The 26,213-nt window shown below is 38.7% G+C and overlaps 1 protein-coding gene across 1 annotated transcript; it reads left to right on the top strand.

The window, feature by feature from the left end:
• Positions 1–507: 507 nt before the first annotated feature.
• RPP30 (ribonuclease P/MRP subunit p30) lies at positions 508–26,213 on the top strand. The gene is made up of 11 exons (XM_033131260.1): positions 508–617; positions 3,219–3,274; positions 3,912–3,968; positions 4,393–4,467; positions 7,045–7,116; positions 12,645–12,734; positions 20,798–20,914; positions 21,448–21,477; positions 21,886–21,923; positions 22,324–22,403; positions 26,021–26,213. Exons 1-11 carry the CDS (start codon positions 536–538, stop codon positions 26,128–26,130), a joined length of 807 nt encoding a protein of 268 aa, XP_032987151.1. The 5' UTR covers positions 508–535; the 3' UTR covers positions 26,131–26,213.

Here is a 26,213-nt window from a genome sequence, read left to right as displayed (position 1 = left end):
ACATCACCACCAGTTCTGATTGGGCAAGAAGACGCTTTCCTTTTCTTGGGGAGTCCTCTTTCCTCCTTTGAGGTCTTCAGGTCAGATTCCCCCTCTTTCCAATAAGCCCATTTTAAACAACAGAATGAAGTTCAGGGGAAGGAAAGAAGAATGAGTTCTTTATGAGTTTTTGAAAAGCATTTCCAGACCTTAGTAAAAGTGTCTGGTTCATGATAGGCGCTCAATGAATGCCGTATACAAGCATTTTGAAATCACTTTCTACAATATTTTATAGGGGGAATGGTGGGAAATTTGAACCCCGGTGTGAGAAACAACGTTCTCATTCAAAAGAAGACAACACAGGATTGAAGTGAAGCTGTTGGTTTCAATACACTAATATTTGCTGGTACTTGAAAGTGAGGCTAGTGCCTGCGAACCTTGAATAGTCAACTAAAGGGAGGGACTTATCGTTCAGGTAAACTACAATTCCCAGCATGCCTCAAGGCAGGCCCAGCCCCGGCGCAAACGGACGTACGGGCGGTCATGTGACTTAAGCATGGCGGTATTTGCAGATTTGGACCTGAGAGCGAGTTCAGACTTGAAGGCGCTGCGTGGTCTCGTGGAGAACGCCGCTCATGGTGAGTTGCCCCGGTTTCGCGGATCGTGGTGCCTGCCCAGCTACATTCGGGAGTGTCCCGGCCAGGCCGGTCCTCGTTCGTGTCTCTGGGACGTCCCTGGAAACTGATGCCCATCGCGTTGTTGCTCGGATACCGAGCGCTGGAAACTCAAAGTCAGCTGTTGGCGAATCTAGCTCCTTCTTACCTGCAAATTGAGGAAATTGGGGCCCTCCCTGAGAAGGTGGGGGGATTTGCATAAGTCCCCACAATTGATGGATGGCAGAAGCCAGGGCTTCCAAGTGTAGTCTCTCACCCAGTGCTTTTAATATCACCCTTTTCTGCCTCTCAGGACAGTGTCAGAGCAAATGCGGCAAGCTGGTGCAGACTGGGAGTACTGTGTGGGCTTAGAGAACGGGGAGGGACGTGGGAGTGCGAGTGTTGGAATAATATTTAGAGGGAGGGTAGGTAGGGGAGAACGTACTAGGATGGGGCGAAGGAAGCAGCATGGCCAAAGTGCTAGAATGGTACTCATATTTGAATCCAAGGTAAGTGGAATCCTTGAGAGATAAGAGCCTGTTTAATTACTGGAATTGTGACTGCTGTTTTCTTCCTTCGATTTGGAGATAGAAAAGTTTAAACATAAAGAAGTTTTTGCAGTAAGATCCATTCCTCAGTTCTCAGCTCTGTGAGAGCTGGTAATGATACGCTTCATAGATGGTGCTAGATAAAGCCACTCCTTGGCAAAGTGGATTACACCATTTCTTCTTGTCCCCTTTGTTAAGTGTCCCAAGGGAATTGACGGTCTCTTTCCATTGCAGCCACGAATTAGCATTGTCTCTCTAAGAATACTTTGCACAAGTAGAAAGGAGCGGGGTAGACATGATGATCTGGGTAGTTTAGCCCTACTATTCTTTGATGGTTCCTTTAAAAAACAATTTTGTAATTTAATTTCTCTTGTATTACTTCCTCAATGAAGCTTTTCCTGATGCCATTCCCTTGCTGCCTGAATCATGATTTTCTTTAGAGAGGGGCCATGGCTTTCTATTTATTCTTTTATTTATTTCCTGTGCTCAGCAGTCACTCAGCAGCCCTGTGGCATGGTAGTTACTCGGTTAATGCTTATGGAATAAATTAATAAACTGAACACCTTTTACAAAATACACAAAAGTTGTAATATTTTGTTTAGAAAATTGCCCCGATGTAAAATGTGGTGGAAGAATATACATTAAGGTGTATATACGTTGTTACCTAGTCTGTTTCTTTAAAAATTAAATGAAAGTCATGACATGACAGAAAGTCACTCCAACTTATAAGTCAAAGGTAGAAATTGGTGAGTGGAAATTTTCAAAGAATAATGAAGACAGAGCCCTGGTTCTTAGTTTATGATATGATATAACAAATCAATGATAAGCTTTAGAAATATGGTATATAAATAAAAATGTCACCACAGGTTGATTGGGGAAGTACTCTTAAGATGCCAGATGGGTAGTCTAGGAAAAGTTGGTGGAGAAATTGATTCTAGTTGATATTTCTGAAGAACAGTAGAGACATTGTTTAGTGGCCAGAAGGGGGAGTTATATACAAGTTATATATAAGTTATATACAAGTGTGTTATATACAAGTGTGTATAACAAAAAAGCTTAGAGAAGACTTGGGAGTATGGTAAAGAAGAATGGTGGTGGCGGGGGGTCAGGTGCAGGTTGGTTGATTTGACTGAGTGAGTGAAAGATGAAGCCCAAAGTACTGTACAGGCAAATTTCTCTTATCTTCTGGTTTTTCTGTATGCTCAACATGTAGCACAGGGCCTGATAAGTAATGAATACCCAATAAATATTTGAGTGAGGAAGAAAAGAAGGAAGTTGGACAAACTGATGAGAGGAAGAACCACTATTTTGGCATTAATATACATTATGTTTTAATATCCTGTCACCCCCGTTATTTAAATAGCTTAAAGATCGGAGTCATGATTTTGACATTTTTGGTAGTCATGGTGTACAAAACAGTGATCTGTGTTGATGTTAATAAAGCAAGACCTTGGCCTCAAAGGGTTCCCAGTCTTGATGGTGAGTAGCTCGAAAGGGGAAGTGGACAGTGGTGTCAGGGAGTCATTACTCTGTTTCTCCTTAGGAGAAAGGCCTCTGAAGGAAGTCGGGAGGGTAAAAAGCAAAAGAAATGAATGAGAATAAAGGTGACGGTGAAAAGGTATAAAGTTGATGGGACGAAAATGAAAAAAGGAACTTGAAAGAGAATGGTGGTTGGGAAGGAGACACACAAAGTGAAGGGTGTTTAGTATCATGCTAATACTACATTACAGAAGTCAAACAAAGCCTTAAAACTTTTTGCCAGGCACTGTTCTAAAACACCCAAGTGTATTATCTCATTTAATTCTCATACCAGGCATCTGATAAGTTCCGTTATTATCACCATTTTGATACTTGAAGAACCTGAAACTTCTAAGTGGTAATGTTTAGACTTGAAAGCAAGCAGTCTGACAACAGAGTCCATACCCATGTCACTCTGCAAACTTCCTCCTAGTCTTGACGTCCAGAATTGGGATGGGCCTATGTGTATAGGAAAGAGAGGTTGTCATATTTAACAAGAATGTTCAATTTTTCTTTTCAGTTGGCTATTCAGTTGTTGCCATCAATCACATTGTTGAATTTAAGGAAAAGAAACAGGTAAAGTACAATTTCTGAAGTTAGTAATTAGTTTTTATAATTATTTATGTTTATATTGGTAATATGGAAGCTACAGATGAGCATATTTATTTGCATTTCTTTTTAAGAGCACTCTCTGTGCACTGTTCTTATTTTACATAATGTTGAGCTGGTGCATATTTGTACAAATGATAGTTTTTTTGTGTGTGATGTGAGGATTCTTAAAGTTATTTAATGTTAATTAAGTCACTTTCAATAAGTTAAAAAGTGCATTGTTATTGACTGAACTGTAATTCCAATATTTAATCCCGTTTTTAAACTGTCATGAACTCCTTAACTAATTGATTTTCCTCGTAAACATACTAATAAATATGCATATATGTCTTTAGGCCACCAGCTGTACCTTACAGATTCTCTCAGTCTAAAAATTATTTTTCATCCCTCCTATTTATTGGTATTTACAGCTGCTTCCCTGCTCTTCAACTTTCTTTAAAAAAAAAAAAAAATCTAACTTAGTGCCTCTGAATACCAGAAATTGGCTTTTTTTCTTTCTCTCTTTTTTTTAATTATCTGTTTTGCAAACCCCTTGTAAGTTTTCCGTTATGCTTTATCCCACTAACGTGTGCAATCTAGAGTGACTGTTTATTGTTTGTTGTAGGAAATTGAAAAACCAGTAGCTGTTTCTGAACTCTTTACAACTTTGCCCATTGTACAGGTAGGTGTTTTATTGTTTAAGAAGCCTACTACCTATTCATTGGATGCAAACACGCCCAGTTACATGTGTGATTCTCTGATCTGCACTGCCCTTTCCTCTGTCTACCAGTCTTATCTTTCCATCAAGACTGAGCTCTTCCATGAAACTTCCTATCCTCTTACTATCGATTCTGTACTTCTTTGGTGATCTTCTTTGCTGAAGTCCTGCAACCTTCAGATTACCTCATTGTTACCTCAAGCATACTTTCATATGCATACATGTTTTTTCTCTACCTGTATTACAGATTCCCTGAGAATCAAGACTAGGTTTTACTGATATTCACTATCCCTTATTGTTCATACTTTTAAACGAACACTTCCACTGGTGAAGAGGAAAATCAATTATTTGTATTTTGTGGGTTTTTGATTACATGTTTTCATTATAGGGGAAATCAAGACCAATAAAAATTTTAACTAGGCTGACAATTATTGTTTCTGATCCATCTCACTGCAATGTTTTGGTAAGTTTATTATCTTCTCTCTTTTTGGCCTTTATGTAGTTATATTGGTTAATGTTGAGCAGTATCATTTTCAACTCACCCTGTTCTTACATCCCTGTCCCTCAGTGAGTGACACCTGCCTGCTCTCCCTGTCCTCAGAATTCACATAGTATAACAGAGTCTCTTCTACTCGTGACACATGTATAGGGATACCACAGTTAAAGAATCCTTTGGCAACTGTTATTCATTGAACTCACATGAACCAGACATAAGGTGGGTGCTGGGAATATTGCTGTGAATGATACAGACACAGTTCTTTTAAAAAATGAGGAATGTTTTAAACAGGTGGAGGTAGTTAATAAAGGACGCTCTGGGAATGTGTAGGGGGGCCGGTAAGTGTTACATAGGTGCCGAGCGGGGGAAACTGTTCCCACAGACAGGATGGATTCTGCGGAGGTCCTGAAGCTGAGGAAAACATGGTGTGTTCTGGGAAATGAAATACCACCAGTAGGGCTGAGCCTCCTGGCTAACCTGGGATAAGGTTAGGGAAGTTGGTCTGAGCAAGCAGTTGAAAGCCCTTGAAGATCTTAACTAAGGATAGTTTGCATTATGGAGACTGGGTCAGAGGGGATTAAGGAGGGGATCTGAGAGGCACCAGGTGGGAGAATTGACAGGATTTGATCGTTGATTGGATATGGGACCATGACTCCCCAGCATGGCCTGAGTGGCCGGCCAGGTACCATTTCCTGAGATGGACATACAAAGAGAAGCAGATTTGAGGGTATTGTGTTTGATACCTGACGGGTTATTATGAAATTCCAATGGAGCCTATCAAATGGCAGTTGGAAAGAAAGGTGCGGCCCTCAGAAGAGTGATCCCCGTTAAAGATACTGACTAGGAAGTGGTTGCTCTGTCGAGAGTAATTGAAATCTTGGGAATCATGAGACTCCCTGGTCCCAGAGTGATGTGGGAAGAGGTCTAGGACAGAGTCCTGAGAAACTGCAGCGCTGAATGGTGGAGTCGATGAGGATGAGTTAGGATTGAGGCTGAGGGGGATTGTCGTAGAAGTAGGAGGAAAATGAGCAAAGTGAGAAGGGAAAAGGGAGGAAGGCTCAACAGCATCAATGTGCCTACGTGAGTAGTCAAGCGGGAGCAAGCTACAAAACACCTGTTGGATCTATTGACAGGGAAGCCACTGGTTACCGTAGCAAAAAGCATTTTTATGGAAACGATAGGGATGTGAGAAAATGCAGACAGTGTGTGTGCTGCTGACTTTGCTTGAGAAATTTGACTCTACAGGGGAACAGAAGCCATAAGGAGGTTGGTGGATGAGAACCGGCTGTAAAGATTTTGTTTGTTAGACAGGAGAGACTTGACTAGGCCTGCCAATGATAAGAAGGATCTGGAAGGGGAGAGAGAAGGTGAAATACCTGAGAAAGTGAGTTATTTTATCTTTAGCTAGAATGGACTGCTCTATCAGAGAACAGGAGTTATCAAGGAAAGGCTAGCCTCCTTTGTAATAATTAGCATTGCTCAAGAAATTGTGGAAAGCCAATTTTGGTATTTTACACTGCTGCTAGGCAACGTTCTGGTTCTCTAGGCCCAGGTAGACTTAAATGAAACTGACTTTTGGTAGGTTGCAGATTTCATACTCTAGTTATGAACATCCCGGTGGCCCCTTTTGCTCCCCTTCCCAAGTGGGAATGGGCAGGCAGAAGGCAGAGAATCCTGGAGCCTGGCTTTCTCTAAGACCTGGAGCCTGCCCTGTCTCAGCACAGGTCTGCCCAACAGGCCCTGCCCAACAGGCCCTCTTACCTGCTTAAGCGCAGCACCTGCTGCCTCTCTTAAACCCTCCTCTTTGCTTCTCTAAGTTTTATGGTGCCTTTTCATTTTACAAAATAAGAGGTTGTAAAAATTTAGAAGGTGCCAACAAGCAAAGAAGAAATACCACATATCCCATCATTCAGAGATTGTACATTTGAATATATTTTTTTCTGTCTTTTCACATATATAACACATACAATATACATTTAAAATTATCTTTTTTAAATAGTAACTATCTTTAACCGATATGTTTCTTTCTTTCTGTCCTTGGACTCTCAGATGTTTACCTGCACCTCTCAGATGTTTACAGCAGTTTGATTTGTATTTAAAAGTATTGTCATTGTGAAACTAATTGCGTCACACAATTAGCCACGTGTATTTCTTATTTTACAACAAAGTGGTGAATTCCATGAAGGGCAAACATATATGCCTTAAATGATTTTGTACCCCCAGCGTCTTACACACAGCAGGTACTCAGTAAATGTCTGGCAGGCTCCTCCACCAGCTTGTAAAACCAAAGCCTATCTAATTTGATTTTTGTATCTCAAATGAAGTGTTTGGTATACAGTTAAAGTGTAACAACGTGGGAAAGAAGGAAGGAGGTTTGATGGGATGGATGCTGGCATCTAAATTCTCAGGTGCTTAGAAGGTCTTTTCTGCCAACATACAAAGCAAAGCAAAAATGGCACATTAGAAATGCAGCCACACTAGGACATGGAATCCCATGTGTATTGTTTTTTTTACTGTGTGATAACATTCTTTTCATATTACTAGAGAGCAACTTCTTCGAGGGTCCGGCTGTATGATATTGTTGCTGTTTTTCCAAAGACAGAAAAACTTTTTCATGTAAGTAAAATAATAAGAAAAAGAAAATAGTGTTTATTATTTTTATAAAGGAAGTCTGATTGTTATGCCTCTATTTTGCCCTATCTTGAAACTTTTAGAACTTTTCATTTAGAGTTCTGGGATTTCACAGGGGTGGCATGTGTTGTTTTGTTTTGATTTGTCTTATTCATTACGCTAAACATTTGATGGGCTCAGATTGGAAGAGCCCATCGAGTTTTCTTCTGTTTCTTTATCTCTACTTCATTCATCCATTCATTGGAGACTTCTGTTAGTAAATATTGGTCCATCTCTTTCTGGTCCTAAAATCACTTCAGTGTCTGCCTTTCTTACTATTTGCTGCTGCCTGGTAGGGAAGAAAGGTATAAGGTTCGGTGGTGGCATAAAATCTCCGACCTCTTTTTCATCTTTCTTCTCTGCATGCTCTGAGGTGCGGCCCATATGCCAGCATTATCGTGTCCCCTGTCCGTCTTCTAGAAATTCTCCACAGTCAACCATCTGCTGATACTATCCCCCTTCCTGATCTTAGAGCCTTTATAAATTTAATTCCTTTTGTATGTTTAAAATTGCCATTTCTGTGATTTTTCAAGAGGGAGGGTTGTTTAACAGGGGTATGCTCATTTTTGTCAACTTGAGACATAACACTCTGGGCATCTTAAATGATTACAGAAAAGGGAAAAAAATCAACTGTAATACAGTTTTCAGGAGTATGTTTTACATTGTAAAATAAGGTATAGGTACTTTTAGAAAGTTCTGAATGTTGTCTTTACCTAGGTTCAAAAAAGTATCCATCTGCAGAAAGTATATTCACTAAAGGGATATTTTGGATGAAAAAAAAGTACTGATCTTTGATGTTTCAGTTTTACCGCATAGTTCATTTTTAAGTAGTCTGTTCGAAAATTATAGGAAGGTTTTGCCTAAGTTTGTCCAGTAGATGGAGCTGTTGACTAAGGAAGTTGATGTGTGGTAAATTAGTTTTCAAGGCACACTATCTATCAATTCTTAATTGTTTATATTATTGCAGGGAAACAGCACAACCTATCTATGAGTAACTCTTCTCATAAAATGTTCAATTATAGTAATTTTCACTTTCGTTTCAGAAAAAGAGGTGAGTAGAAGCAAGTAGTTCTTGGTCATGGGAGACCCCTGTGAACTTTTTAAAATTGGGGTGTTCCGCCCTCACCACTGGAAATTCTGATCCAGTAGGTTTGCGATTGAGTCTGTTTGTTTCAAGTTCCGTAGAGGATTTCTGGTTCAGTAATGGAACCATGGTATACAGTGTAAGGAAGACCTTGGGCATTTCCATATTTGTTAAGCAGTGACTTAGTTTTGTTATTGAATAGCAACTCAGCTATGTTGTACACTAAACGTTTGTAACATACTCAATTTTTGTTGTAGTGCATTTTTCCACAATTGATTTAGAAGAGCTTACAACTTATTTCCATAGCCATTTCCTGGTGATCAGAGAAACAAACAGAACCTTTAAAAAGTAACATGGCTGCAAGACATACATTCATATAACCTTCCAAAGACTTTTACATATCTTTTATCTTTAATACAATCCTGAGGGACAATCGGGACATATATTTGTTGCTATCCCATTTTGTAGAAGAGAAAACTGAGATTCAGGCTATGTGATTTGCTCTAAATCTCGGGTAGTATGTAGTAGGTTTTAGAATACATTATAATTTCAGACAGCAGTTTTATCCTTGTTGTTTATCTTATTACTTGTTTTTCTCAGACTGTTCAAAAAAATGAATGTAAAAGCATGAGCACATGCTTGACGATGGTGAGTGGAACAGTCAAGTATTCTAGGAGATGGGAGGAAGCTATAAATAATGCATGAAGTATTTGTTTGGAATTGATTATGCAGATATACTCAAAAAGTTACATGAAAACAGTTTTTAAAATTGGAACAACTTGTCTCATCTGTCCAAATCTTACCAATTCTTTAAGACTCAGTTAAAGTTAGTGCTCTCCCTATTGTCTATAGAAAATCAATTTAAATAAAGCTTTTGTTAAGTGTATCATGATCTGGAATCCAGGTCAAATGCAAGCAGTTTCTTGTTCAAGAGGTTTCATTCTATGATTGGTTTTGTGTGGCCTGAAAGTTGATTATTTTAGCAGGTATCCCTGTAGATATGATGTTCTAAAACTAAAGTCTCTAAGATGAGTCATAAAAGCATAGACATGCACATATGTTAATAATTAGTAATATAAAATCTAACCACCTTAAATAGCGTTTCCATGGGAAATAACACACTGTTTTCCACTAGGAGTGTCTGGAAGATGTCTCGTAGATAAACCCTTCCTCTGCATAGCTACCTCAGGGAATAAGGCAAAGATGAAAGATTGTGAGGGGAGTCCGTTGGGCAGGGCTTCTTGGGATGGTGGGGGGATATGCAGAAAGAGAGTCACGTGGCAGCTGTAGGAGTTTCTGAATTAGTTATTCCGACTGAAGATTGGAAGCGACTGGGTGGGGTCATTGAGGTTATTTAGCCCAGTTACCTCCAAACCGCTTTGTACACCCTGTCAATTCAAAACTATATTGAGCCTGCAGCCCTAGTATATATGTATGTTTATTTTCTTATAAATTATTCGCATGTTTCGTTATGCCAGAGTGCTTTTTAAAATAATACGCACACACACAAAACGATACAAATTTTAAGAATTAAAAAAATAAATGGAAATAGAAGTTTTATTTTCTTCCCGCTTCCAAAATCCATGCCTACTACCTTGTAAGAGTACTGCTGTAGAGTATGTTCCCAACACCTGAGGTTCTTGAGAAAACAGGGTATCATTCAAGGCAGCTTCAGAATTCCTGGGGATATTTGTTAAAGTGCAGATGATTAGGCCCTGCTTCTGAATTTTTCACTGGGAGTAGGGCCTGGTAGTCTCCATTTTTAATAGATTCTTCAGGGGAACTTTTTTTACACACTTTAGGTTGACAGGCACTGTTTATGGGCGTCTCTCTTTTCCCAGGGTGAGACTGACTCTCCCTTGTGTCATATTTATCATGAAATACCAAGATGTATTAGCTTGACATCCATGAAGTGGATTTGGGGAGGACTATGAACTCCTACCCTCTGGTTCCCCTTGTTTTGTAAAATCGAAAATAAATGTATACGTGTGCATTTCTGAGAATATATTTTCCTTAACTCCCCATAGGGGACCTTGGCCAAAAAAATGAAAAAGGTTAAGAACAAGTGATACGAATTTATATACAGCCTACCAAAACCACTATAATAAGATTCTTAACCATAAATGTTATTTGAATATAATTTAATCTTTTAAAGTGATTTAGAAGGTATTTCATTATAATGTGAACATTAGCTCTTATTTTATAGTTATCTAAATGTATCAATTGAATATTTGAATTAATAGGAAACTAAATAACAATTCAGTGTGAGACATTTTAAGTTTGAGGTGTCAGAGGGAGCGAAGCAGAGTTGTCCTTTGTTACTTACTGTAAGTTTATTCTAAAGCATGTCCTTAAACCAACACAAGGGATATTTTTTAATTAGCTACTGTTATATAGAAGAGGGAAAAAGGGATCAGTGCATAAGTAAGAAGGGACCTAATTTAACCTTTAGTCTGGGGAAGAATGCTTAGCAGGCTTCTAAAAAATGAAACAGATTCTTTTAATGAAAAATCATTTATGTTCATGATAATAACCGCAAACAGTACAAATGAGTATGCTCTGAAAAGTACACCTTCCTCCCACCTTTCTCTTGAGGCAACCACAGCTAATAGTTCCTGTGTGTCTTTTCAGAAATGTTATTTACCTAATCCTTCCTTCCTTCGTTCCCCTCTCCCTCCCTGCCTTCCTTCTTATGTACCACCATGCTTTTTCACCTAGCAGTGTATCTTGGAGATGGTTCCATAATGTTAGAGACGTACCTCATTCCCTTTTAGGAGTCAGCGTATTATATAGTATAAAGGGACCTTAACTTAATTAAAATTGACAGATGTTTAATTGCGTCTTGTCTTCTGTGATTGGTGTTGCAGTGACTATCGTTGTACTAATATCCTTGAGCATTTCTACAGTACATACCTATACAATAGGTTTCTAGAGTCTATAGGATACCTTCCTATAGGTGAAGTGGCAGGTGTGTGCATTTAAAATTTTGATACCTATCGCTAAAGTGCTTTTTAAGACTACTGATTTAAAGACCCTGTGAGTACCTGTTTATGCATTCTTGTGTCAGCAGTATATTCCTGAACTTCTTGATCTTTGCCATTCTGATAGTTAAAAGATGGTGAACAGAAGCTGAACTTGCATTATCTACTATTCAGAGCTTTTCTTCATCCATTCTTATCAAATTTTCAAGGAAGCTTTTAAGAGTTGGACAGCTGCAGCAGTTGGGATGGGGCAGATTCTTTATGAGCCAAGTGTTTTTGCCAAAACAGCATTACTTCCCAGGCTTACTAAGTTACTAAGACTTAAAGCCAGGCCGACCCGACCGTGATCACTGCTTGCTTCCTAAAGCTCTGGGGTTGGGGTGGGAGTGACCCCCCTCTTTGACCCCTTTTCCTTACTCCATCCTTTTCTTTGGTCCGTGCCACTGATGTTGCTTTGTCAGCATAGCCAGCCACCTGGCAGTTTGAATTTGTTCATTAATTCTGTATATATCATCATTGTCAGTATGTCTTATTTTTAATCTAGTACAAAGCAGTACAATACTTTTTTTTATCTCATAATAGCAAAAATCAGAGCCAGCTATGCATCTTCTAACAGTGTCTTTTGGCCTGTACTCTCATGCTAGTAACCTTTCCCCAAATTTATTTTCCTTCCCTGGTTTTCCTTTTATCCTGATTTCTTTATCTGTTTATTTTATCTTGTATGCATTTTTTGTAAGCAGTTTCAAATTTCTTTGGGAAGTAAATGCAGGGTATTGATCAACAAGTGATAGCAAAAATTAGAACAAAGGAAAGGGAAATTACAAGATGAAAGATGCATTCAGTATCATTTGATTTGCAACAGCTCTGCTTTGACCATTTGTGTAAACTGTTTCTATTAGTATTTGAACAAAATGCCATGAGTATTGTGTTAATGTTTCCTCAGCCACTCAATAGACTGATCGGAGCCACAGGCCTGGGACAATTCCTAGCACAAAAATAAATTGTGGGAAAAAGTGGAACATGCTTTTTGGCTTATTTTTTTCCTTGGATTTCAAGAAATTGACAGTCAGTTTCCCCTTTGTAGGATAGTCTACACTTTCACAAACTGAGTCTCTCTTAGCAACCCATCCTTACCTAACAGACCCTGCCCTCTGAGAGGGTCTATGTACATATCACTCTGCTTCATGTAGTTTACAATGAAACCATTCAAACCAAATGTGAAGAAATGGCTAACCATTGACTTTGTAAAGGGTCAGATGTATTTCAACACAGAACCATCATAATCATAACACCTTTGGAATGAACAATATTTATTTATATTTCTCTGTATTGGATTTGACTTGATCTCCCATTCTTAACTTGTGCCAATTTTCCTTTTGGCTTTACCTGGTTTTTTTTTTCCTTGACAGGTTGCTTGTACACATTTAGATGTGGATTTAGTGTGCATAACTGTAACAGAGAAACTACCATTTTACTTCAAAAGACCCCCTATTAATGTGGTAAGTGTTACATTTTCCATTCTATACTTGAATCTGTAGAGACTTAGATTAATAAGTTGGACAAGAGGCAGAAGAAAACCAGTGTTCTTAGAGGAAAAAAAAAAGAACAAGGCTAGGGAATAAAATAGAAAGCAATTTAAAAGAGGATTTTATTTTTTGTAAGCTAACCAAAGGGGGAAAGAAAGCTTAAAATACTAAATACTCAGTAAGATATGTTTTTAAAAGGCCTTAGAAACCAAAATTTATGTAGGGTATTTCTTGAAAGTGTAGATAACAGTGGTGGACACTTACAGCCCAAACGTTGGACATTAAGAGGACAGAGCAGTCAAGAAAGAAGGGGAAGTGAAAAAAATGGGTGTTCTGAGGCACCAGTGAGCTGGGTGGGGGAGGGAGCAGGAGGAAGCAGGACAGGGAAAGCATCATAGGCATGGTCCATTGCAAAATTAAAATCTGCATTAAAACATGCTGGTTCACACAAAAGCCCAGGTAAACTTTTATCATAACCTAAGAGAGTGGCCATGCATTCAGGGAATTTTTTTGTTCCTTCCTCTGCTATAGTTTTTCTCGTGTTTCTACAGTGTCTCTTGTTTCCCCTACCCTTCATCCTCCGTCTGTCACACCTTCTTGTCAGTCTTATTCCATCATAAAGGAGGTATTATTTCACATCAGTAACGATAAGGTCAGCCCAGCTGTCAACCATTTTCATTCGCAGCCAGATCCTACGAAGGACTTGGATGCTGGTTTAGAAGACTGGCCTCCACAGCTCAGGCTCCCATCCTCAGAAACTACTATGCAAAGAGGAAAAGAGCTTAATAAACAGTCCAGATCAAGGTACCCCATCCTTTCAGAATTGGGAAATTAAAAATGTATATATTTTTTTCAAGGTAGATGACTCCCCTATTCTTTTGTTTTTGTAGAATCACAACCTCTTCAATTTCTGTTTTCCTGTCTCTGCTGCTAAGGAGTTGGCTTGATGCCAAGAATAGGGGGAGACAATGAGGAGAAAATTGATCTATATGGTGTGGAAAAATTGAATCCAGTTTGGAAAAATTTTAGTTGGCTTATGTTCTACTCCTAAAAATATGCTGCTAAAATGGTACTTGAAAAGTATCCAAAATTCTAAAGTTACGTTTTTAAAGGGAAAACTATAAAACAGCTCTTTTCTGATAAATATTGAGAGCACTACTGAACATATAACAGTATGGCTTAAGCTCAAATCACTTCCCCACCTTCTTGCCAGTATTTATAAATAAATAAGTAAACACCAAAAAAAAAACAAAACCCCAAATCATCACATTTTAGAGTTGGAGATTTATGTTGATAAGTTAACAGCTCACTTACCAAATGTGGTACAATGAAGATGAGTAAGGAGAAGCCACTGAGCTGTGCGGTGGATTCCCTGTGACCTGAGCTCCCTGGTGTGCCCCAGCTACCTGTGATAAAAGGCACAGACTAATACAGTCCCCAAGGCTATGACACGCTTGTTGGCTTCCTATACTCTTCCTCTCCAGAGGTAGCAGTGACTAACTAGAAGTTTGCCAAGGCTTTTGGCCAACCTCATACTGTCAATCCCGTTTCTGTGTCAGTGGCACCCTCTGGAGATAGGCAGTGCAACGACTCTGTGAATTGCTATTAAACTTACAACTTTTTTACCTTTCTCTTCACCGTAATGGTCCAGGAAGGCTATTTTCTAGAGATTTGCCTGCGTAAGCCCACATACGATACTGTGCCATTGGCTGGGAGGAGACAGTAGCATGTGGTGCTGTCCATGGAAGGGACAGCAGTGCACGTAAGTCCTCACGTCCCAAGGCAGTGGGACGCTTCCCAGGAGCTGTTCTGGTGAGGGCTTTCATTTGGTTTCTCAGGAATGTGCCCTACTGTTCAACCCAGACTGTGAACTTCTAGAGAGCACCAACTGTGTCATGGTCCTTTTTTAATTAGCCCAATATCTTGCCTATAATGGATGGACTCTCCCTAAAATGTCTCAGTCGAATGAGTGGATGTCTAACTTAGCATATCAAAGTGCTTTGGCTTGGGGAACCTAGCCAAATCCTGCTTGTTGTTATTAGCTGGTTATCATTAGCTGGTTGTCAGCATTCGCAGGAAGTATAGGGGAGTGGGGCACTGGGGTGGCATGAGGAGGAAAATGGCACTGGAGACAGCAGCACTAGGACCTCCCCCCCCCCCCCCCCCCCTCCATCTATTAAGTTCAGGAAAGCTGCTGCTGTTTGATGGATATTTTTGGCTTAATTCCCACATTTTTCAATTTAAGAATTCTGAAAAGTAACAATTTGACAAGTGAGAGGGATATGCAATATTTAACACAGTGTCTGCTTTTTAAAAAATCTGGTGCGAACATTTTACATATGTTATTTAATAAAAACTAGATGGTGGAGTGGAGGGAAAAGCTGTACAAGATTATTTTTAGTCTTCATCTAATGTAGAAGTAAGTCTGCAGTATGAATTGGTCAGGAAGCAGAAACATCCCTATTAATTTATTCACCTAGTTCTCATTTAAGCTTTGAAGCTGGAAACATACAATAAAAGGTATCCACCTGCTTGTTCAGGGTAAATAATAGTTGTATGGTACATATGTATTGTTTCTGATAATAGCTAATCTGGATATGGAGCTGTATGTTTTCATTAATGTATGGAAGTATATTCACTGTGAGGGCACAGAACATATTGTGAATGTGGTTTACAGTTCAGTCTTAAGTCTTGGTCCTTGCCTGTTCCTTTGCCCTTACGGATAAACTTGTCTTTGGCCATGAAAAGTTGGTAAATTAGCTTTATAAGGATCACTTCATTGGGCACATGAAGAAACAATCTTTACTTTCCCTTTGGTTTCCCTTAGCGTTTGTACTCCTTTGTGGTGGTGAGAAGCAGGAGCATTAGAATAGGGAATTCATTAGTCGTTTACCTGGAAGCTAGAAGCCATGTGAGAATTATCAGTCTAGATGGTTGGGATTATGAAGGAGCACGCAGGAGCTAATCATAGGAAAGCACTCCATTTGTATAAATTGCAGCTCTTGTCCTTTTTGTTCTTTTCATATACTCGGGGCACCATAATTTCAATTATGTAATTCCCTTCTAGAGTCTCCTACAAACCTCTTCTGGAGTCTAAGTAACTTATATGGGACCCACAACTTAATCATGTGATAACTGGGTTTCTAAACAATTGAATTTAGCTCCTCTTCTTAGATAATCAAATAACTTCTAGTTATTTATCATTTATAATTTAGCACATTCACACCTGCTCCAGCCCAGCAGCTTTAGGTGAGTTATCTCCAGTATGCAGGTAATGGAATTGAGACTCAGGTAGTTTGTGAGTCACACGGATACATTTCTCTTTCAGAGGGTTGACTTGGGATATGTACTCAAGCCTTGATACTAATCTGCTGTCATCTCCCACTGGGAAATGCTATTTAAAATTACTTTACAGAAGAGCTCTTCATTAAGCACAGAATAATTTGATATTTTAAAATGTAATCTTTATAAATTCAGATTTTGAAAATAATTTTTTTTAAGCAGCACATACTTTTACTTTCCCTTTGGTTTTTTTTTTCAATGCTATCGCCATTCAGCTATGGCTTCAACTTTGTTGAGTTATTTAAGGGATGGTATGTTTTTCACTCTCTGATGTTTTCCCCTCAGCACTTCCTTTAATCCTAATCCATTTCTATCTTCATGGTCCAGTTAGTCCCTACTGACAGATATCCACTAAGTAGTGTCTGAAGCAGTGAGATTGTTCCAGGAATCAAGCCACATATATTTGATTGGATATGAATGTTCTATAAACTTTATTTTTCATCACACATACGTATTGGGAACTTAAATGTGTTAAGTACTTTATTGAACCAGTGCCAGCAAACTTGCCAGCATCAAAAATTTCTGTGTGGTTAAAAAACAAAACAAAACAAAAAATCCCACCAGAAACAAAGTTAAAAGACTAGTGACAGACTGGTGGCAATATTTTCACTCATGTCATAGACAAAAAGCTAATGTCCTTAATAGATAAAGACCGCCTAGAGATTGACAAATTAAAAAAAAAACAAACAGATGAACAATCCAAAAAAAATGATTAGGAATATGAAAAAGATATTTCACAGGAAAGGAAACGCAGATGACCCTTAAACATATGAAAAGATGCTTAAATTCATTGGAAGATAAATTCACATTAAAAACACCTATCTGATGGGCACAAAGCCAGACATTTGATGATGCACTGCTGTAATGCGGTGGGAAAGCAGGCATTCTCATATAGGATTGGAACAGTGTAAATTGGAACATCTCTGGGGGGGAATGGTACTTGGGCAACAACTATGAAAGTTACAAATGCTTTACCCCCTGACTCAGTGTATGCGTTTCCTGAGGCTGCCATAATGGAGTACCATAAACTGGGTGGCTTACTTAAGCATACATTTATTGTCTGAGAGTTCTGGAGGCTAGAAGTCTGAAATCAAGATGTTAGCAGGGTCATGCTCCCTCTGAAACCTGTAGGGGAATCAATCGTTGGCCTCTTCCTAGCTTTTGGTGGTTTGCTGGCAATTTTCCGTGGTCACGGGCTTACAGCTGCATCACTGCAATCTCTGCTTTTATCTTCACAGTGTGTTCTCACTGTCTTTGTGTCTTCATGCGGCCGTCGTCTTATGAGGGCCCCAGTCATATCGGATTAGGGGCACACCCTATTCCAGTATGACCTCATCTTAACTCATCTATAATGACTCTGTTTTCAAATGTCACATTCTGAGGTACTGAGGGTTAGCACTTCAACATACCTTTTATGCAGAGACACAATTCAACCCACAATACTCAGCAGTCCCACTTTAGTGTTTATTCTACAGGTATATGGAAGCAATCCGAAGTCTGTCAGTAGAGGCTTGGTTAAATACATGCCATACCTCTACAGTGGAATAGAGTGCAGGAATAAAACAATGCAGAAGTTATGAGTGGACATGGAAAACCCTTCAAGTCAGTCAAGAAATGTAGCAGACTACCTTTTGGGTAAAAAAGAGAAAAAGTAATATGATGTATATATTCGTATCTGCTTATATTTGTATGAAGAAACTCTGGAAGAAGACACAAGATACTAATAACAGTAATGATGGGAGATGAGGATATGGCAGGTGGGAGTAGAGATACAAGTGAGACTTTTTCTTGCTTTCTTCTGTTACTTGATTTGTGACTCATGTGACAAATTACCTATCTTAAATAATGACACACCAAGAGTGTCGTCATCCTTTGATTTCAGTAAATAGCTAATTTTTTATGAAATTAACAGGGAATTAGTATATTGTTCCAGTAATCAACTCCCTATTTTCTTTCTCTCAAGCTTTGCTTAGTTCTTGGAATTTACTACCAATACCTCTTGATTCAAGTATCACACGCCTGCCCTTAGTTTGTGCATTGGTATGACTGTTACTTCTCATTAGTAAAGAAATCATCTGCCTATTCCAGAACCTTGGGTCAGAAAAGAGAATAAAAGCCAATCAGGCAGGCACTGCCATTCTTTATAAAAAGGCTGTTAAGAACAATCATTTGATTAGCTTAAAGCAATTTACATTAAAATGGTCTTAGAAGCAGGAGTCCAGGTAATGAGTCTGTATTTTATCTATCTAAAAATTTTAAATAAGATGTTATGAAAGAAATGTTCACAACCTTCAGTAGCATATTTTTAATTTCTTTAATTTTTCTGCCTCAGAGGTTTTTTTTTAGCAATTTTAAAGAGGACTTCATTAATGTACTAAGATCAAAATCACCTTTTTTTAAAAAAATAAGCTGATAATTTTGTCCCTTTTTTTCTTCCCTGTTTCTCCCAAAAAAAAAAGGGAATGTATTTTGATCTGTTCCCCATTTGAAAGGAGCTAAAACTTTAGATTTAATTAAGAATACTTTGGGACTTAGTTACCTAGTTTTGTGTGTCATCCACGTCTTTTATTTCCCCTCTTCTCCATCCTACAGTCTTGTAGTTTAGCAACTAAAAGTATGAGAAAAAGAAGTATGTCAGCCTCTTTGGCTAATTAGTAGTTTGGGTAAGAGAAGTAGCTAACGGGATAGTTGCGGATAGAGCTAAAGGAGATGTGTCAGTTTGTGAATTTTAGTTTGCCTAGTTCATCCTGGTTTCTTACATGATGAAAAATCCATAGTGAACAGTATTATGACATGACCTTTTTTCCCTAAGCTACTATTTATTCACTCAGGATATAAACACTTTTGTATAAAAGGCAGTTGTGTGTTACAAAAAAGTATGATGATACCAGCTCTCAAGAAGTGTGTGAGCTAGGCAGGGAGAATGAGGTGTGTACATTTGATTATGGCACAAAAAATGTAATACACATCATCATCAGAAAAGGGCAGAGGGGAAGGTTATAGTGTGGCATGTAAATTCTAACTAAACTAATACCAGATATGTAGGGAAATCCAAAATGAAATCTGGAAACCTCAAGACAGTAAGGAAAGGGAAGATTGGTGGATAGAAGAAAGGAAATCTGTGTTTACAAAGGGAAAGTAGAAGGAATTAAATCAAGTTGGGCTGCCAGTTCTGGAAGAAGACAGGTTTTTCCATTCCCTGTACACACTCAGGAGTAGACCTCCAGCCGTCACAGCTGGACCTGTCCCAACTCGTCCCCTGGGTAATAGAAACTCATTTGCCAGGCAGAGGCTTGGACCATACCACCTGGCCTGTGCATGTGTATCTTCCTTTGTTCATTCAAAAGACCACTGTAACCACGTGACTGCCACTGTGAGTCTGCTTATCACCTTCACGCTGAAATCCTTAGATGCGTCCCATTGCTGTTGGAAGGGTAATCCTGTCCCCAGTTCTGAAGGCCTGCACAGTTGCCCTTCCCCTCTCTTTAGCCTCCACTCTCTCCACAGGGCTCCCCCTCGTTCTCTCTTCCCCAGCCTGTGACCACCTCTGTGTGCTGCCGTGCTCCCTCTAACCCTGAGCCTTTCCACTTACTCCTCCGTCCCTCTGCAAATGCTCCTCCCTCTGCTATTCAGCTACTTAATTCTTCCCTCGCCCACTCCCAAACTTCTTTTGGACAGCACTTGTCACAGTTGAAGTTTTGTAATTTTGTGTTGATTGTTTGATGGTCTCTCCCACTAAATTATAAGCTCTTAGAAGAGAGGAACCCTGTCAGCTTTTGCTCACCATTCCCATGCAGTTAGCTTAGAGCATATCTGTTGTGAATGGAGGAAGAAACTGAGTCACTCATCAGGAAAGCTGAATAGCATAGTGGTGTATTTCAACCCCATTTCCACCCCTTTTAGGCCATTTTCTTACCTGTGGCTGCTTATTAAGAATGCTTTAAATAAGAAAGAAGGTTCTTTTTACTCATGTAAACGGCCAAGTTTGTACAGTGAGCTGGGCAAAATCCTCAAGACCCTAGGCTTCTCCCATCTTTTTTCTGGGGATCCAGCTTAAAATCAGAGCTCTATTAGTGAAAAAAAAAGAGAACAGATATCAGGGACAATTAGCAGTCTCTGCCATAATGCCTTATGAATGTATTGTAGGGTTACATACATCCATAAGACTCTTAGCACAGTACCTGGCATAGCACTCAGCCGTGGCTGTTTGTATTCCTTCATTCACGCAATAAACAACTTACCTGAGAGGCCTTTCCACCCCCATTCTTTAAACATTTTTCAGCTCTTCATTTCTTTGTTTCTTCATTCTTGGGTCAGATTACTTGGTTTGCTATTTTGCAGACAGTTGACCCTAAGTATAGGGAGCACATCTCTGTTTTCCTTTTGAGAGTTCATAGAATAACAGCCCTTCTGCCACCCCACTGGGACTTTGCTCTCTGTAGCCTCTTCATGATTCCTATTTATATAAAATCAGCTTCCCCACAGCTAAGATAAACTCTGTTGATCAAATAGAGCCACAGATCTGTTTTCTTCTCCTGTGGATGGTGCCATTGGGGCGTAAATCCACCTTAGTTTAAGGCTGTTCTTTGACATGCAGGAGGCGAGCAGTGGGGGTGAGACAGAACTTTAGTGAAAATAGAGTAGGACAGTGTGTGTTTATCCTCGACAGTTTGTTTTCTTTATCTCCTGTGAAGGCAATTGAACGAGGAGTGGGCTTTGAACTTGTCTACAGCCCTGCTATCAAAGACTCCACAATGAGAAGGTACACAATTTCCAATGCTCTCAATTTGATGCAGGTCTGCAAAGGAAAGGTATGAATCCATAATTTTAGGATGTTTTTTAAATCTAGCAGTTTATTATTAATACACTGGATTATCAAACCGAATCCTTTTCCTGAAAGCAGAAAGTTCTCAAGGTATAGGAATAAATTCCCCCATTTCAATGAGCTCTGCAAGTTTTAAGGTGAAGATATATATTTCGGGAAGAATTATGTGAGGGGGGAAAAGATGTGTTGAAAGTCTTTATCTTTCAATAAGGAATTTGCCCTTCACTCACTGTGAAAAGAATAGTCTAGATAGTAATTACCATCAGTGAGATCAATTACGTTATATGACCATTTCGACTAGTTTTAAAAACTAATTCATCTTTTCTGTTGGAAAGGCCTATTCAGCTGTCTTTAGTTTGATGTGAAGTCTTTCATTCTTTCACTTTAATTATTTACTTTATCTTTAAAAGAAGTTGGTATTTATAATGTCTTAAATGTAAAAATGTGATCACTGGTTATAAGATTTCAGTTTTTTTTACATTTATCTAAAATTAATATTGATCACTTTCTGTTTTGTAGAATGTAATTCTATCTAGTGCTGCAGAAAGGGTAAGTCTGGTACTAAGTACTTTGCTTTCACTTTTCAAGTTATAAAACCTTGAAAAGTTTCTAGGGGAGAAATGAAAATAGTATTATAATGAACTTTTTTGCATGTTTTCATTTATACCTATATTTGCTCATTGTAATTGCTGAAGAGTAAAATTTATTCCCATTCCTTTTGGGCTTCAAGTTATGCTCATATAAATAGTTTTTTATTTATACTGTTACAGAATGCTTTTTAAGGTTATTTTATATTTTCAAAAACTTAAGAAAACCATCAAAATGATAAGGACTCAAATTTATAAGAATGTCCTTATTTTTGGATACATAAACATTCTATTAATTTACAACAACAGAAGTAGTTGAAATGTTACGAATAACTTATCTCATGTCTATCTTTTGTTCATTTTATTTTAGCCTTTAGAAATAAGAGGCCCGTATGACGTGGCAAACTTGTATCCTTTTCTGAGTAAAAAGTTACTGAAATTTTCTTTTCGGAAATCTGTAATTTGGTAAGGTAATATACTTTAACAAGATATTTTTCCTAACCTTGTACTATAAGCTTACCAATTAATCAAAAACAAATTACATTAGGTTGTAGAGAGCTTCATCTTTTCTCAGCCTTTTCTAAATTAAGGCTGAGATAGAAAAAGGAGAATAAGAACGAGGGACTCTGTATTATAAAAGCTTACAGTTAAACAAACCTCTTCTCAGATGCATGTTTCTTTTGGGCTAAGAACTGCTGTGGCATTAAAGTATCTCTCACTATATGACCAGGTGAAGTGGCATTGTCATTATGTCTGTTAGTCTCCTGTCCTTGGCTGACTCTGGGTTGAAATCCTTAGTGATCCCCAGGGGCCTGCTGTTTGGGCTGTCTGAAAGTGATGCCAAAGCTGCCGTGTCCACCCACTGCCGAGCAGTGCTTCTCCACGGAGGTGAGCACGTTCTCCCAGGAAAAACACTAAATGGTCATGTGAGGAGCCAGTCATTTTCATCAGACAGTTGAGCCATATCTACTTTTATTATCCTGCCACACAGAGTTCCTTTAGGGTCATCTTTTCTCGACCTGTTTTGACCATCAGTGCTTTCTTACCCTTCACTTCAGGCTTTACTTTCTGTAGTTTGTGGAATGAATATAGTTTGTATTACAGAAATGAGTGCTGAATGTGTTCTTTCAAGATCTACACGTGTGTCCCTGCCTACATTTTGGTAGGCTTCTACTTCCCTTCTCCTCTCTCCTCTTCATGGGGGCATTACTAAGAACACAAAAACAGCAAACACATGTAAAAAACCTAACTAACAAACTCAAATTGTAACTTTTTCGCATTTATTACAGCTTGTGATTCTTTTCTCATTTTTTGTTTACATGTTCCAGTAGTGCAGACTATACATTTTTTTTTTACTCACATTTCATTTATGTCTATCTGCCTCTTCACATTAATTCCATTACTAGAAGCCATTGAATTTCGTATTCATCAGATGATAAAAATTGAATTAGAAGTATTTGGTATGCCTGGACTTTAGAGAGTGAAATGAGATTTTATTTTTTTTAAATTTACACTTTTGATTTGCTGTTTTATCTTCATTCTCTTTGGATTTTTTAGCACTCGTTGGAGTGGTCAACAAGTAATTTACTTGGTATCACCTAGAGGAATTTTACACATCAGAATAGGTTGATACACATAGACAATGCTATTTTGTGTACAAATGCAAGTTAGGTTATTGATGTCTTGTGCTGTTGTGTGTGGATTTTAAAGATCTGATTTCTACTTGAGTGAATTGGTTACTGTAGTCACTTACCACGAATTAAATGATTTTGCTTTGGTTTCAAAATATTTAGTTTGAGATTTTGTATTATATAGCTTTAAGCTCTGGGAATGATGAAATTAATCAGGATTTTATGAAAATTGAGGAAGACTTGATTCATACTTTGGTAGTTTTGCCATGATTTTTGTCTATTTTAAATGAAGGTAAGGAATCATCAAGATTTTGGATAACAGTTTGTGTTCCAAAGACTAAAACAAGAAAGGGAAACTTAAAAAAAAAATGTAAGAGGGAAAAATACGAAGTTCTTCATTTGACTTCAAAAAACTCAACTATTCAACATAGGATATAGACAAAGCTAGGCTTTTATGGAAGCTAAACTCCAAGACTTGTGGACTTTAGGTAGCATTACAGCTCACCCTAGGGTGCCCAGGACAGCCCTCGTTTATGCCTGCTGTCCCTGCAGACACCCACACGTCTAGAGGATAAATGACAGTTACCCTGGTTTTAGTTGACACTGGGATCAGTATGAGACAGTTGTGTGGTACATTCCTAAGATTGCTAATTCAGCCCTAGGTTACATGAGGAGAAAGAAAGGATTCTGTGGCAAGGGGATTCAAAGTCTCATTATTGCCCTCTGTGCCGATGAAGCCCCTGCTGTCATCCTTAGTGCCACATTTAAGGACAGCCATGCACTGGAGCACTACCAGAAGACAGTTAATAGGTTCTTAGAGGGTCTGAAAACCGTCTCATGAGAGGAATTGTTGAAAGCAATGCGGGAATGGATACCTGGAACACAGAAGACTTAGGTAGGACACTAGTAGCTGGCTTTCAACATTGGTAGACTTGCCACAGGGAATCAGCCTTCAGTGGGTCCTGTGGAGCTCCTGTGGAGTTCCAGAAACCAGTGAACAGCAGGTCCAAGGATGTGGTAGAGAAAGGACAGAAGAAAGTGGTTGAAGGCCAGAGGCTTCAGCCTGTGATGGACGGGGTTGATGTCCCCAGTCAGCCCTTGAACCAAGATTGGGGACACCTGCCTTAGTTCCTCATGAACAAAAAGAATAGTCCACTCATCAATAAGTCCTTTAGAGTTAGTTGTAGATTTTCCTTGACAAGATGAGTGAAGGATGTATGTGAAAACACTTTATCAACTAAAGCCCTACACAAGTGTAACTTATTGCTAGTACAAAAAGTAAATTTATTTATGAAAGACTTACACTAAAAGAGTTACTTTATCGAATAACTATAAAAGTCTTGTTTATAATTGTCAGCTTTGCTTAAGAAGTAAATGTTCATACAATAAAAGATGGAACATTTCTGAGGTGGAACTAAAAGAAGTTTGAAACTAATGCCTTTTGTTTTGTTACAAAGTGTTGGTTGTCACAATTTAATTTTTATATTTTTTATTTATTCAACTGATTTTTAGACTTTTACTCAGAACCATAGTGATACAAATAAGCATCTCTAAATGCAACATTTTCCACGTGGTGAACTGGCAGTTGCTACTTATTTTGAGGCTCTCTGATTATGTTGGCATTTTAATGACCTTGAGAGCAGTTTGTTCCTTTTATAAATGAAAAAAAAGCTTTTCAATACCTGGCAAAGATACAGTAGACTTGTTAAGTTAATCCTGACAAATGAAAGGGTAATGCTTAACTCTTTAAAATTGACTTTACTTTCATTACTTGAAATAAGAAATTATTCTTTAATCGTATTTCATTGAGTTCTTTTAACTCTACCCCCTTCATACCTAATGATCTCTCCCCTTCTCCCTAGTTCCTCTCATTTCCTAAGGACTAAGTTTGAATCTCTTGATGGCCCTTTACAAGCTACCCTTCCAACTTCGTTTCCCCCTAATTTTTTCACATTCCTCCTTCACACCAGCCATATTGTTCCCTAACCGTAGTAGGTTATTCTTACCCCTTTCTCCATGCCTTTGCAAAGGAATAGTTCTCCGTATTTTTTTTTCTTCCCTATTTCTAGTGTCACCTCTTTTATGATACCTCCCTTGATTGACCCAGGCAGAGTTAATTCTTGTGGGTACCTCCATTCCTATTATTTCTGCCCCAATGTACTTATCTCAGTGTGTTGTAGGAAGAAGCACTGTGTTAGGCATCTCTGTACCCTCTATAGATAACACAGTGCCTGCCCTGTTAGACTTTTTAGCAGAAGTTGGCCAAATTTAAGTTGAACTCTGCTGCCATCTGACCTAAACATCTAATAATCCTATTCTTTTTCCATCATCACCAATATATGAGATCAATAAACGTGAGTTTGCTTTCTTCATTCACTCAACAAGTATTTATTAAACACCTGTTACATAACCAGGATGTTGGCAGTACAATATGACCGATTCTTCAGAGATACATTGAACAGATAGGCAGTGAGCACACACACCACCGTAGGAGCACTACCATTGACTGTTGTGCTTCCTGCTGGGATTCATCCGTCTTTCTCCCATACGTAAAGCACCTGTTGTACCAAGGTCTAGGACTTAGGTTCTGGCTGCATAAGATACCGTGGGCAAGCCATTAGATATCACCTGTCCTGCATTTTTACTTTTGAGGTCATGCTTAGGAATGAATTAGATGTTAATGATATATTGGTACTTGTATGTGTTGGGCAGGGGGGAGAGCTAATAACAGTAAATGTTGTCAGCACTCGGCAGTTCGTCATGGTGTTATCATTCACTGGTGCTGTGAACCAGAGCAACGTGGTGATACTTGTTAAACCCCTTTTTAAATCATGCGTTAACTTCAAGCACTGTGGTTGCCTTGTTTGTTTATAGAAACTAGGAAAACTGCTTTTGGGATTATTTCTACAGTGAAGAAACCTCGGCCATCAGAAGGAGATGATGATTCTCTTCCAGCCTGCAAAAAAGCCAAGTGTGAGGACTGAAAAGAATCGCCCAGTCTCTGTCAACACTTCCTTCTTCCCTTTTGTAGTCCATCAGCCACAACAGAAATAAAATCTTTGTGTGA

Source organism: Rhinolophus ferrumequinum, chromosome 16 (genome assembly GCF_004115265.2).
Source record: "Rhinolophus ferrumequinum isolate MPI-CBG mRhiFer1 chromosome 16, mRhiFer1_v1.p, whole genome shotgun sequence".
In the NCBI taxonomy this organism is placed as follows: domain Eukaryota; kingdom Metazoa; phylum Chordata; class Mammalia; order Chiroptera; family Rhinolophidae; genus Rhinolophus; species Rhinolophus ferrumequinum.
The sequence above is the reverse complement of the archived record's forward strand: the minus strand, read 5'-3'. Positions and strand labels throughout refer to the sequence as shown.

What these genes read in the sequence shown, in the direction of transcription:
- RPP30 (XM_033131260.1), top strand. Translation starts at nt 536, where the DNA reads ATGGCGGTATTTGCAGATTTGGACCTGAGAGCGAGTTCAGACTTGAAG. An exon ending in AATTTAAGGAAAAGAAACAG is followed by an intron (nt 3,275 to 3,911) that starts GTAAAGTACAAT and finishes TGTTTGTTGTAG; the next exon opens with GAAATTGAAAAACCAGTAGC. An exon ending in CATCTCACTGCAATGTTTTG is followed by an intron (nt 4,468 to 7,044) that starts GTAAGTTTATTA and finishes TCATATTACTAG; the next exon opens with AGAGCAACTTCTTCGAGGGT.